General features: G+C 49.0%; 1 protein-coding gene and 2 non-coding genes across 3 annotated transcripts; all 3 read left to right on the top strand.

Annotated features, from left to right (window-relative positions):
* Window positions 1-3,154: 3,154 nt before the first annotated feature.
* On the top strand, window positions 3,155-3,514 carry F5J12DRAFT_780593 (uncharacterized protein; the record flags this gene model as incomplete). Its single annotated transcript, XM_051742492.1, has 1 exon — window positions 3,155-3,514. The coding sequence occupies one exon, from the start codon at window positions 3,155-3,157 to the stop codon at window positions 3,512-3,514; it is 360 nt and encodes a 119-aa protein (XP_051603107.1).
* Window positions 3,515-5,769: 2,255 nt separating this feature from the next.
* On the top strand, window positions 5,770-5,842 carry F5J12DRAFT_t61. Its single transcript has one exon. It is a non-coding gene; the product is annotated as a tRNA-Phe (tRNA).
* Window positions 5,843-11,145: 5,303 nt separating this feature from the next.
* Window positions 11,146-11,218, top strand: F5J12DRAFT_t62. Its single transcript has one exon. It is a non-coding gene; the product is annotated as a tRNA-Phe (tRNA).
* The last annotated feature ends 237 nt before the right edge of the window (window positions 11,219-11,455 follow it).

The raw sequence follows: 11,455 nt of genomic DNA on the forward strand, positions 1-11,455 counted from the left end.
GATAGGGGTGGATGGGGTGAGTCTGGAAGCTGGGAGCTCGAAGATTGAGCTGTAGCGAGCGAGTGTGTGGTTCGTTTGGGTCGAGGTTTTGCAGCAGAGGTGGATTACGTGGCGACCAACGAGTGCTGAGAATCCTAGAGCGCGGGGCTCATAACCTGTTGAGATAACCACAGACTGAGGCCACTTGTGCCCAGTGTAAGAGACTTGTATTCAAGGGAATACTACATGAGACATACCTTGTGCCCAGTGTAAGAGACTGAAGAAAACTTCACTGGGCACACAACAGTAAGTGCGCAAAAATGATAAACAAAGGTAAACAGTAAACAAAAGCAAACCAAGGACACTTAGAGCGAAGCTAAGTGTCCACTACATGTCTGTAGGGTTAGATAGAAATAACACAGAGGATAAATGCAGTCCTGAGGTGCACAGGCACCTAATATGAACATTGTTTGAGGTTGGGGTCAGCCATTGTTGAGAGTTGTGTGAGAGATGGGGAATGGGGACTTGTGCAGGGTCAAAGGAGCAGCAGTGATTTGGATGGCAGGAGTGTGTGGATGTGACAATGAGGAGTGGTGGATGAGGTGATGGCATGGGAGGAAGAGAGAAAGTGATGCTTACCTGCACTGGTCCAAAGACTCAGCTCTGTGACTTGCATGTGCCTTGCTGCATCACAGAGTCACACTGGTGGCACAGAGTACAGGTGCCATGAGGGTGGTGGTACAGAGAGACAATGCAAGTTGCTCCTGTGTAAACATAGGGCAGAGATTGTGAGGATTGACCTGTGCATAGTCCCTATCCCCCCCTTTAGGGTGGACATCCCAACATTGCATAAGTGCATCAGGCTTGGCTCCCAGGTGGCCAGGTCAGAAGCAGATGGAAAGGTTAAGCTGTGAAAGGTACTCCAACCAGCAGGCCTGTTAACAAGTGAGAACCGTAGAGGTGGAAAAATACTCAAGGTTTTTGTGGTCCATCACCATGTCAACAGGTAAGGCAGAACCTTCTAGGTAATGCCACCAATGGCAGAAGGCCTCAAAGATGGCCAACAGCTCCTTGTTGTGGGTATCATAGTTGAGTTCTGGCATGGTCATGGTGCAGGAGTAGAAAGCAACTGGTTGGAGTTCACCATTGGAGCAGGTGAGTGACAAAATGCTGGCAATGGCATAGTCAGGAGCATTGGTTTCAACTGTAAGTGGAGCATCAGGAACCCAGTGAGTGAGAATAGGAGTGGAGCTGAAGGCATCCTTCATGTGGAGGAAAGTGGAGTGACACTCCTTGGGAATGTTCCAAGGAGCACCCTTTTGTGTGAGGCAAGTGAGCAGAACAACAATGTCAGAGTAGTTATTAATGAATCATCTGTAGAAGTTTGTGAAGCCAAGGAAGGATTGGATGTCTCACACCTTCTGCAGCTCAGGCCAGTTGCAGTGTAGGGAATGAGTTTGAGTTCCCTAGGAGAAGCTGTCTCAGTCAGGAGTTTAGGGGTGGAGGGTTTCCTTTTGTTTTCTTTCTTTCTTTTGTTTTTCATGTTTGTACCACTGGACTTGGTGGCGAGCAGCCATGTTGCTGACTAAGCATGTGCACTGTGTTCATGTGAGTTCAGTTTACCAAAAACAAAAAATCCATGTCAGAGGCCCTCAGTAGTAGGGTGATTTCATCTTGCATTTTGGCAAGTTTTTGAGGTTAGAATTATTACTTTGGGGAGTACCCGAAGGGCCAGGAGGACTGACAATAGGTTTAGTATAGCAGGCAGCAGCCCAGAGCTAAGTTTTCTTTCCAGTTCGCATTTTTCACCTTTTTACTACACTTCTTTTCTCCAGTGAGAACCTCCCTTTTGGGTCAAGCACAATACTTTCCCATCACTAACATTTACTAATTCTAGGTACCATCAATTACCTATTCCTACAACTGGAGCCCACTGCAAGGGGCTCTGCTTAGCTTGGATCCCTTCCTCCTCCTCCTGCCTGGATTTCACTTTTTGGCCCTCTGGAGTTGTAGGTTGTTGCCTGTGTTCGCTTTTCACTCCTATCCAGCCGTTTTGAGCCGCTCGAACCCCCTGTCATATCGCTTTTAGGCATTTTGCCTTCAAAAGTCCCCTCAGGTTGCATTTTACCCTCTTGAAGTCATTTTTCCAGCGCGTTTTCAGACTCCTAGCATGCCGTTTCATCGCCTTCAATCGCCTATCTGCCAGTAGGCTCCCTGCCCAACCGTTTTCAGCGCTTCTGGCCACATTTGTGTGCCTTTGCCCCCCAGAGCCCTCTCCAGTCGCATTTTTGGCTGTTCGAAGCCATTTCTCTTTGTGTTTTTGTTTTTGGTCATACAAGGTCTTCTGCATCAACCTCACTCATTCCCCATCATTTTCGTCTGTCTTTTACCATTCTAGTCACCATTGAACCGCATTTTTCGCATTCGCGACCCCTTCGAGCCACTTGGACCATTGCTTCAGCTACCCTGGGCCTTTTCCCACCATTTTCAGCCGTCTTAAGCCATTTATCGTCGCCAGTGCTTGGTATCAGTCCATAGGAGTTGCCCACACCCATTTGAAGTTGCACAAGGTCGCTTTTTGGCACATTACCCCCAGAATCACCCTCTCCCCCTCCTGCTGCCAGAGTTTTACTCTTGGCAGTGTTTCTGGCTCATTTTTAGCATCTTAGTGCTGCACGTCACCACCCCCAGTCACCTGTCATTGTATTCTCTGCCCTTTGGCGCAGTTCTGAGCCACTCGAGTCCCCATTGAACCAGTTTTCTGTGTTCAGCTTTGAGAACCCCTCAGTCTTCCAGGGTTGTACCTCTGCTATTTGTGCTCTTGTTTTCACCTCCAGCAGTCATCTTTAGTTGTGCCAAAGCCCTCCCACTCATTTTTTGGTTTTTTTTCAGTCATTCTTGGTTGCCTCCAGCCATAGATTGGCTCTTCAGGGCTTTGGGTTCAAATCTATATCACTAGTATTCATGTCTTAGTGTTACTGGTTGAATTCTAGCCTTCAGGATTGTATCTGGGTAGTTGGTGCCCCTTGAGTGCTTGAGTTCGCATTTTGGCCCTTCAACTTGAGAATTTCCACTTCAAGCTCACATTTTCGCTGTTCACACTCACTGTCTGAGTAGTCAAAACCTTCAGGATTGCATCATAGACCTTTGAGCTCACTTCAAGTCCTTGGTACTTATGTGTGGCTGTATTTTCCCATCAGCAGGAAGGCCTGAATTCTCAGGAGACACACAGGACCTTCAAGACTACTTTGAGCAGGTAGTCAGGTACTGTGAGGAAAGGGGAGTCTTTGAAGACAAGGCAACCATCCAAGTTGCACTTCAGTTTGCACCTCCAAGCTCATTGAAGCTTTGGTTGCACTTCATTGAGCCTAGTAATGGTGAATGGGATCAATTCATAGGCCTGGTCATCCAGCAGTACCCTGAGCTTGAGCAGCCAGGAGATGATCTTGACCCCCTCAATGAGCTCCTTGCCATTCTCAAGAAGGCTCATACCTTTGAATTTGATTTGCTCTCATCCCTAGGGCAGTACCTTTGAAGTTTCCAGCAGCAGTTCCTGCATCTCATAAAGCAGGGAATTTTGGACATTGAGGCACAGTCGAGGCTCTTTGTTCAAGGCCTTTCATGATGGCTTGCAAAGAAGGTGGTGATGCCATTGAACCAACTGGTTGGTGATGGCACAGGGAAGTGGTAGAGTTCAGACCCCCCTCATCAAGTTGAGCCCCCTTCAGCTTTGAATAGCCAGTATCCTCTTTGAAGTGAACCTTCGACCTCGAGTAGACCCTCTCGCTGCTTCGAGTCAACTTTGAGTGGTCCCCCTCATCCAGTTTCGAGCCTGTGTGTCCCCATTCCTCAGCAAGGGCCTCCAAGTAGCATCCAACTTCGCTTCAAGTTGGTTTTGAATGATGCAAATTCTCATCCAGCCTTGAGTAAGCCCTCCCCACAGCCCAGTTCAACTTCAAAGAGTCCCCCTCGACTCAACCTTTGCTCAAATGACTCCCCTGTTCATCAGGGAGCCTTGAAGAAACCTGCCCTCGAGCAGTTCAGTTTCTGCTTCTTCTGTGGTTGAGAAGGTCATGTTTGAGCTCAGTGCAGTGTGTACACTTCATATCTCAGGCAGGTGTAGGATTATTCATGGCCAAGTTGTACCACCTACAGGTCAGGAGATCCCTTGAGAGGCTCAACTTCTGGGCCCTGGCTTGTGGTCATGGTAGTTCAAGTTCACAGGTAGCTCCCCCTGCTTCACCTCTGTCCTCTCCAGGACTCTCTCCCCCTCATCATGTTTGCACTGACACCCCAAATTCTGCTTGAAGTCAAGGTGCCCAAATGTTAAGTCTGGGTCTTTACCAGTCCAAAGCTGGTCCAGAGTCCAGTCAGGGGTCAGAGGATAATACAAGATACTAAGGGGGTTGGACTGTTGGACTTAGCGACTGAAGGCACAGTGCTATTCCCTTGCATGGGCTGTAGCCTGGTCAAGAGGCAGGAGACAGAGAACAGAGGGGACCAGGTTATGACAAGACTAAGTTGATTTCAGACTGAGGCTAAACAGATTATCCTACAGCTTAAATACTAGAAGTAACCTAAGTGTAACATAGCACCAGAGACCAGTCTATGCCAGTACAATGATGATTGGTAAACTGATTGGTAAGTAATGTTACAAAGAATATTATCAAGCAAAACTATGAACAAAGGTTTTACCAGGAACCAGGACAGGACCTGTGGCTGGACCAGGTGTTACATTGGCCTGGTACCAACTGAGCAGACAACTTGACTGGGCACTGCCTTGCAGTGCCTTACAAGCTAACACATTTCTGGGTCAAAGGGTTAAGGCTGGCACCAGGGCAAGGATTGGATGAGACTGGTCAAGACCAGGGTAGAGCCAGTCTAGAGTAGTCCAGACATGGTCATGACACTAAATCAAAGTAGCTGATCCAGGCTCAAGGTTCATCAAGCACCCCTCAACCTCTACTCACCATCTCTCCCCATGCCCTAGGGCCCCAGTGGCTCAGTCATTTTGACTTTGACCCCTCCTCCTGGCTTCAAATCATACTTGAGTTCAAAGAACTGACTTTGAACAACCTTGCCTGTCCCCTCTGCCCTTGGTTTGAGTTTGTAGCCCCTCTCTGGCTGAACCTTCTCCCAGCCATGATGTTGTTACTCACTCCTTTCACTATTCCATTATTCTGCCCAACTCAAATCCACTCCTTTGTCTCTTTTTCACTGATCCAAGCTCAGAATCCCTCTGGGTTGAACTAAACCCTTTTCTATCTACCCCCAGGGTAGACTTTAGCACAGCTTGGAGAGTCAAGTAAGTTGGAGATGAGCTGTTGCTATTAGTGCCTGTGCACCTCAGACTAATTGCCAGGTTCCCCACCTTCCATATTAATGATGTGTTCACTTATTTTCATCAGTTGTTCTTTGTTTGTTCAGTGTTTGCATTTTTACTGTGCACAGAGTATCTTGTTCTTTAGTTACTGACTCTGTGCACATAGGTGTGTAAAACTACATAGACAACAATTTAGTTACTGACTCTGTGCACATAGAGTGCTGAGTATTGGGATATCTTAACAGGTTATGAGCCCTGTGCCTTAGGACTCTCTGGACATGTCATTTGCCACATCATCCACTGCTGCGCATCTTTCCATACTTCCTGGACCTATCCCTCACTCTCTAGCCCTATATTTGTTGCCAGTAGCCCCAGAACTGTTGCAAGTGTAATACTCCAGCACTCAGCAACGCTAGTCCCTACTAGCACTTGGTGGTTAAACCACACCAAGTAAGCCTAGATACCTTGACCAAATAGCTCAGTGGTTAGAGCACCCGGTCGAAACCTGGGAGGTCCAGGGTTCAATCCCCTGTCTGGTCGCATTTATTGCAACATACCTTGCCACCACTACCCGCCCAGACATTGCCTATACTGTTGGAGTTCTGGCCAGATTCAACTCCAATCCTGGCTGGGCTCATTGGCAGGCTGTGAAGCACCTAATGCGCTATATCAAGGGTACTCTGGACTATTCCCTGACCTATTCTCCTGATCCTTCAACCTCTGAGCCCTTCACCACCTTCTCTGATGCAGATCATGGTGGCTGCAAGGATACTGGTCGCTCTACAGGTGGATATGTTGTCAAGATGGGTACTGGAGCAATCTCCTGGTGTTCCAAGCTTCAAAATGTCGTTGCTCTATCTACCACTGAGGCAGAATACATAGCAGCTGTCCAGGCAGGCAAGGAGATCAAGTGGCTTCGAAATTTACTCTCTGAAATCGCTTCTCCACTGTCTTCTCCCTCTGTGCTGCACATGGACAACCAATCTGCAATCTCTGTGGCCAAGAATCCTGAACACCATGGCAGAATGAAGCAACTTGAACTCTGCTTCTACTGGCTTAGAGATGCAGTCCAGGACAACCTCATTGCGCCCACTTTTGTCCCCACTGATGCCCAGGCTGCTGACCTGATGACCAAACCACTGTCCAAGGCCAAGGTGATGAACTTCTGTCAGATGCTAGGACTAGGTGCATCAAGTGGGAGTTCTTAATGTGCAGAGGTGCACAATCAGGGGGGAGTGTTGCTATTAGTGCCTGTGCACCTCAGACTAATTGCCAGGTTCCCCACCTTCCATATTAATGATGTGTGCACTTATTTTCTTCAGTTGTTCTTTGTTTGTTCAGTGTTCGCATTTTTACTGTGCACAGAGTATCTTGTTCTTTAGTTACTGACTCTGTGCACATAGGTGTGTAAAACTACATAGACAACAATTAAGTTACTGACTCTGTGCACATAGAGTGCTGAGTATTGGGATATCTTAACAGATGGATATGGAGCGATTGGGGCGGTCTCTGTCGATTTTGATGCCCAGGAGTTGAGTTGTAGGGCCCAGATTGCGGATTTTGAAGTGCTGGCTCAGTTGTGAGACAAAGGAGTCGATGGCAGTCTCAGATTTCGAAGCTAGAGTCATATCATCCACAAACACAGGCAGAATGATGGTTACTCCATCCTTGGAGTAGATATAGGTGCTAGCATCAGAATAGGTCTGTCTGAAGCCAAGGGACTCCAGTACAGAGCGCATCTTCTTGTTCCAGCGATTTCCGCCCTGTTTGCTGCCATAGATCGCTTTCTGCAGCAGACACACCTGAGATTTTGGGTCTCCCTCCACAAATCCTTCTGGTTGGGTCATGTAGACCTCACAGTCCATCTCCCCATTGAGATAGGCATGAGAGACATCCACAGAGCGAAGGTGAAGGTCCTGAAGAGCTGCCAGGGCCAGAATGACTCTAATCGATGAAAGGCGAGCTGTTGGAGCGAAGACTTCGAGATAATCAAATCCAGGGCGCTGGTTATACCCTTTGGCCACCAATCTCGCTTTGTAGCGATCTATAGAGCCATCTGCATTCCTCTTCACCTTGAATACCCATTTGGAGCCTATCACCTTGCTCCCAGCAGGTCTAGGGACAAGTTTCCAAGTCCCATTGCTCTGGTGAGCAGCTAACTCCTCCAGGGCTGCCTCTCTCCACTTATCTGCATCAGGGCGACGCATAGCCTCTGCAAATGTGAGTGGCTCATCAGGGATGGATGCAGACATGGCCAGTTCATCATCACTGTCATCAAGGTCATCCACATCCTCTAATTGCGCAGGAGACAGCTTCCACCAGTCTCTGGGCTTCTGTCTGCGCCTAGCAGGCAGTCTGGCACCAATTCCAATGGGACTGGCAGGTCTAGGAGGAGGTGGAGGCGAGGGAGTGCGAGGGGGAGGAGGTATGACCTCTGGAATTGCAACAGGAGGCTGTATGGGGTCTGGATCAGCTGCCACAGGCTCAATCTCTCCCCCTTGATCCAGATCATCATCAGTGTCACTATCTGTGTCCAGGTCTGTGCTTGGATGGTAGTACTTCGCTGTAGGGGGTGGAATGGAGGGTATAGGAGCTACTGGCGTGTTTTGGGTAGGTTTTGGAGGGAGAGGCGCAGGTAGGGAAGGTGTGGAAGGGCGAGTGGACAAAGGGAAGTACCTCTCATCAAAATCAGCCCTTTCTGAGATGAGTGTGCGCTTTGTGGTGGGATTGTAGAATTTCCAGCCTTTGTAGCCCTCTGGGTACCCAATAAACACACATTTCTCCATGTGGGACTCCAGGGGTCGCCTCTTGTCCTTCTGGATATGCACATAGGCAGTACACCCCCAAACTCGAAGGTGGGAGTGTTAAGATATCCCAATGCTCAGCACTATGTGCACAGAGTCAGTAACTTAATTGTTGTCTATGTAGTTTTACACACCTATGTGCACAGAGTCAGTAACTAAAGAACAAGATACTCTGTGCACAGTAAAAATGCGAACACTGAACAAACAAAGAACAACTGAAGAAAATAAGTGCACACATCATTAATATGGAAGGTGGGGAACCTGGCAATTAGTCTGAGGTGCACAGGCACTAATAGCAACACTCCCCCCTGATTGTGCACCTCTGCACATTAAGAACTCCCACTTGATGCACCTAGTCCTAGCATCTGACAGAAGTTCATCACCTTGGCCTTGGACAGTGGTTTGGTCATCAGGTCAGCAGCCTGGGCATCAGTGGGGACAAAAGTGGGCGCAATGAGGTTGTCCTGGACTGCATCTCTAAGCCAGTAGAAGCAGAGTTCAAGTTGCTTCATTCTGCCATGGTGTTCAGGATTCTTGGCCACAGAGATTGCAGATTGGTTGTCCATGTGCAGCACAGAGGGAGAAGACAGTGGAGAAGCGATTTCAGAGAGTAAATTTCGAAGCCACTTGATCTCCTTGCCTGCCTGGACAGCTGCTATGTATTCTGCCTCAGTGGTAGATAGAGCAACGACATTTTGAAGCTTGGAACACCAGGAGATTGCTCCAGTACCCATCTTGACAACATATCCACCTGTAGAGCGACCAGTATCCTTGCAGCCACCATGATCTGCATCAGAGAAGGTGGTGAAGGGCTCAGAGGTTGAAGGATCAGGAGAATAGGTCAGGGAATAGTCCAGAGTACCCTTGATATAGCGCATTAGGTGCTTCACAGCCTGCCAATGAACCCAGCCAGGATTGGAGTTGAATCTGGCCAGAACTCCAACAGTATAGGCAATGTCTGGGCGGGTAGTGGTGGCAAGGTACATCAGAGCACCTACAGCAGAGAGATAGGGTACTTGGCGCATTTTTTCGATTTCTGAGGCATCCTGGGGAGACTGGGAGCGAGAGAGGCGAAGATTTGGCTCCATGGGTGTAGATAGTGGCTTGCAGTCAGCCATGCCAAACCTTTCCAGTAAATCCAGGCAGTATTGGCGCTGGGAGAGCGAAATGGAGCGATTGGGGCGATCTCTGTCAATTTTGATGCCCAGAAGTTGGGTGGTAGGTCCTAGATCTCGCAGTTTGAAGTGCTGGCTGAGTTGGCAGATGAAGGAGTCTATGGCAGCTTCAGAAGACGAAGCCAGAGTCATATCATCCACAAAAACAGGCAAGATGATGGAGACACCATCCTTGGAGTAGATATAGATGCTGGCATCTGAATAGGTTTGTTTGAAGTGCAGGGACTCCAATACAGAGCGCATTTTCTTGTTCCAGCGATTGCCACCTTGTTTGCTGCCATAGATGGCTTTCTGGAGCAGGCAGACATGAGATTTCAAGTTTCCTTCCACAAATCCTTCAGGTTGTGCCATATAGACTTCACAGTCCATTTCCCCATTCAGGTAGGCATGGGAGATGTCCACAGAGCGCAGATGGAGGTCCTGGAGCGCTGCAAGAGCTAGAACCACTCTGACAGAGGCAAGGCGCACTGTAGGAGCAAAAACCTCGAGATAATCAAAGCCAGGGCGCTGATTATAGCCTTTTGCGACCAGTCTGGCCTTGTAGCGATCTATGGAGCCATCAGCATTCCTCTTGACCTTGAATACCCACTTGGAGCCAATGACTTTGCATCCAGGGGGTCTAGGGACAAGTTTCCAAGTCCCATTTGTCTGGTGAGCTGCCAACTCCTCCAGGGCTGCTTTGCGCCATTTTTCCGCATCAGGGCGACTCATGGCTTCTGCAAATGTAAGAGGTTCATCTGGCAGGGCTTCAGACATGGCCAACTCATCATCAGAGTCTTCTTCATCACCAGAGTCCTCCAATTGAGCAGGGGAGAGCTTCCACCACTCTCTGGGCTTCTGTCTTCGCCTTCTGGGCAGTCTGGCACCTATGCCAATAGGACTAGGTGCCCTTGGGGGTGGTGCAGGCGATGGAGTGTGAGGAGGTGGCGCATCATGAGCTGGGTGAGCAGGGATAGGCTGGATAGGCACTGGATCAGCTGCTGGAGCCTCCAGAGGCTCTATCTCCCCCCCATGATCCAGGGAATCTCCAGAGTCGCTTTCTGAGTCAGGATCTGGGTGAGGGTGGTAGTAAGATGGCTTGGAAGCTGGTGGTGCAGGTGGAGGTTGATTGGGTGGGTTTGAAGCGTCCAGAGAAGGTAAGGAAGGGTGCTTGGACAGGGGGAAGTACCTTTCATCAAAGTCAGCCCTTTCTGAGATTATGGTGCACTTGGAGGTGGGATTGTAGAATTTCCAGCCCTTGTACCCTTCTGGATAGCCAATAAAGACACATTTCTCTGTGTGGGACTCCAGAGGGCACCTCTTGTCTTTCTGGACATGTACATAGGCAGTACAGCCCCACACTCGAAGATGGGAGACATCTGGCTTCCTTCCATGCCATAGCTCATATGGGGTCGCATTTTGGAGAGATTCAGTGGGGCACCTGTTCCAGACATGGACCAGGGCAGCTAGGCACTCACCCCAGAATGTCTTGGAGAGCCCAGACTCGTCCAGCATCGCAGTGATGCGCTCAGATAGCACCCTATTTGCTCTCTCTGCAACTCCATTCTGCTGGGGGCGATTCCTGACAGTGTGTTGGCGCAAAATGCCGCATTTTGATGTGAAATCTTCAAAGGCCTTGCTCATATACTCCCCTCCTTTGTCATCGTGCAAAATCTTGATTTTTCGCTTAGATTGGTTCTCTGCAAATGCCTTGAACCTCTGGAAGGCATCAAAGACTTCAGATTTGGCCTTGAGAGGCAGGATAAAGCGAAAACGCGAATAGTCATCGATGAAAGTGACCCAATATCGATATCCTGAGAAGGAGAGATGGCCTACATCATGCACATCGCTGTGGACGAGGCTCATAACCTGTTGCAATAAATGCGACCAAATAGCTCAGTGGTTAGAGCACCCGGTCAAAACCTGGGAGGTCCAGGGTTCAATCCCCTGTCTGGTCGCATTTATTGCAACAGGGAGACATCTGGCTTTCTCCCATGCCACAGTTCAAAGGGAGTCGCATTTTGGACCACTTCAGTAGGGCATCTGTTCCAAACATGGACCAAGGAGGCTAGGCACTCTCCCCAGAAGGCCTTAGGAAGGCCAGACTCATCTAGCATTGCAGTGAGTCGCTCAGAGAGTAGTCTATTGGCTCGCTCTGCCACTCCATTTTGCTGGGGTCGATTTCTGACTGTGTG

Source organism: Pisolithus orientalis (genome assembly GCF_024613125.1).
Source record: "Pisolithus orientalis strain OTSU chromosome Unknown F5J12scaffold_5, whole genome shotgun sequence".
Taxonomy (NCBI): Eukaryota; Fungi; Basidiomycota; class Agaricomycetes; order Boletales; family Pisolithaceae; genus Pisolithus; species Pisolithus orientalis.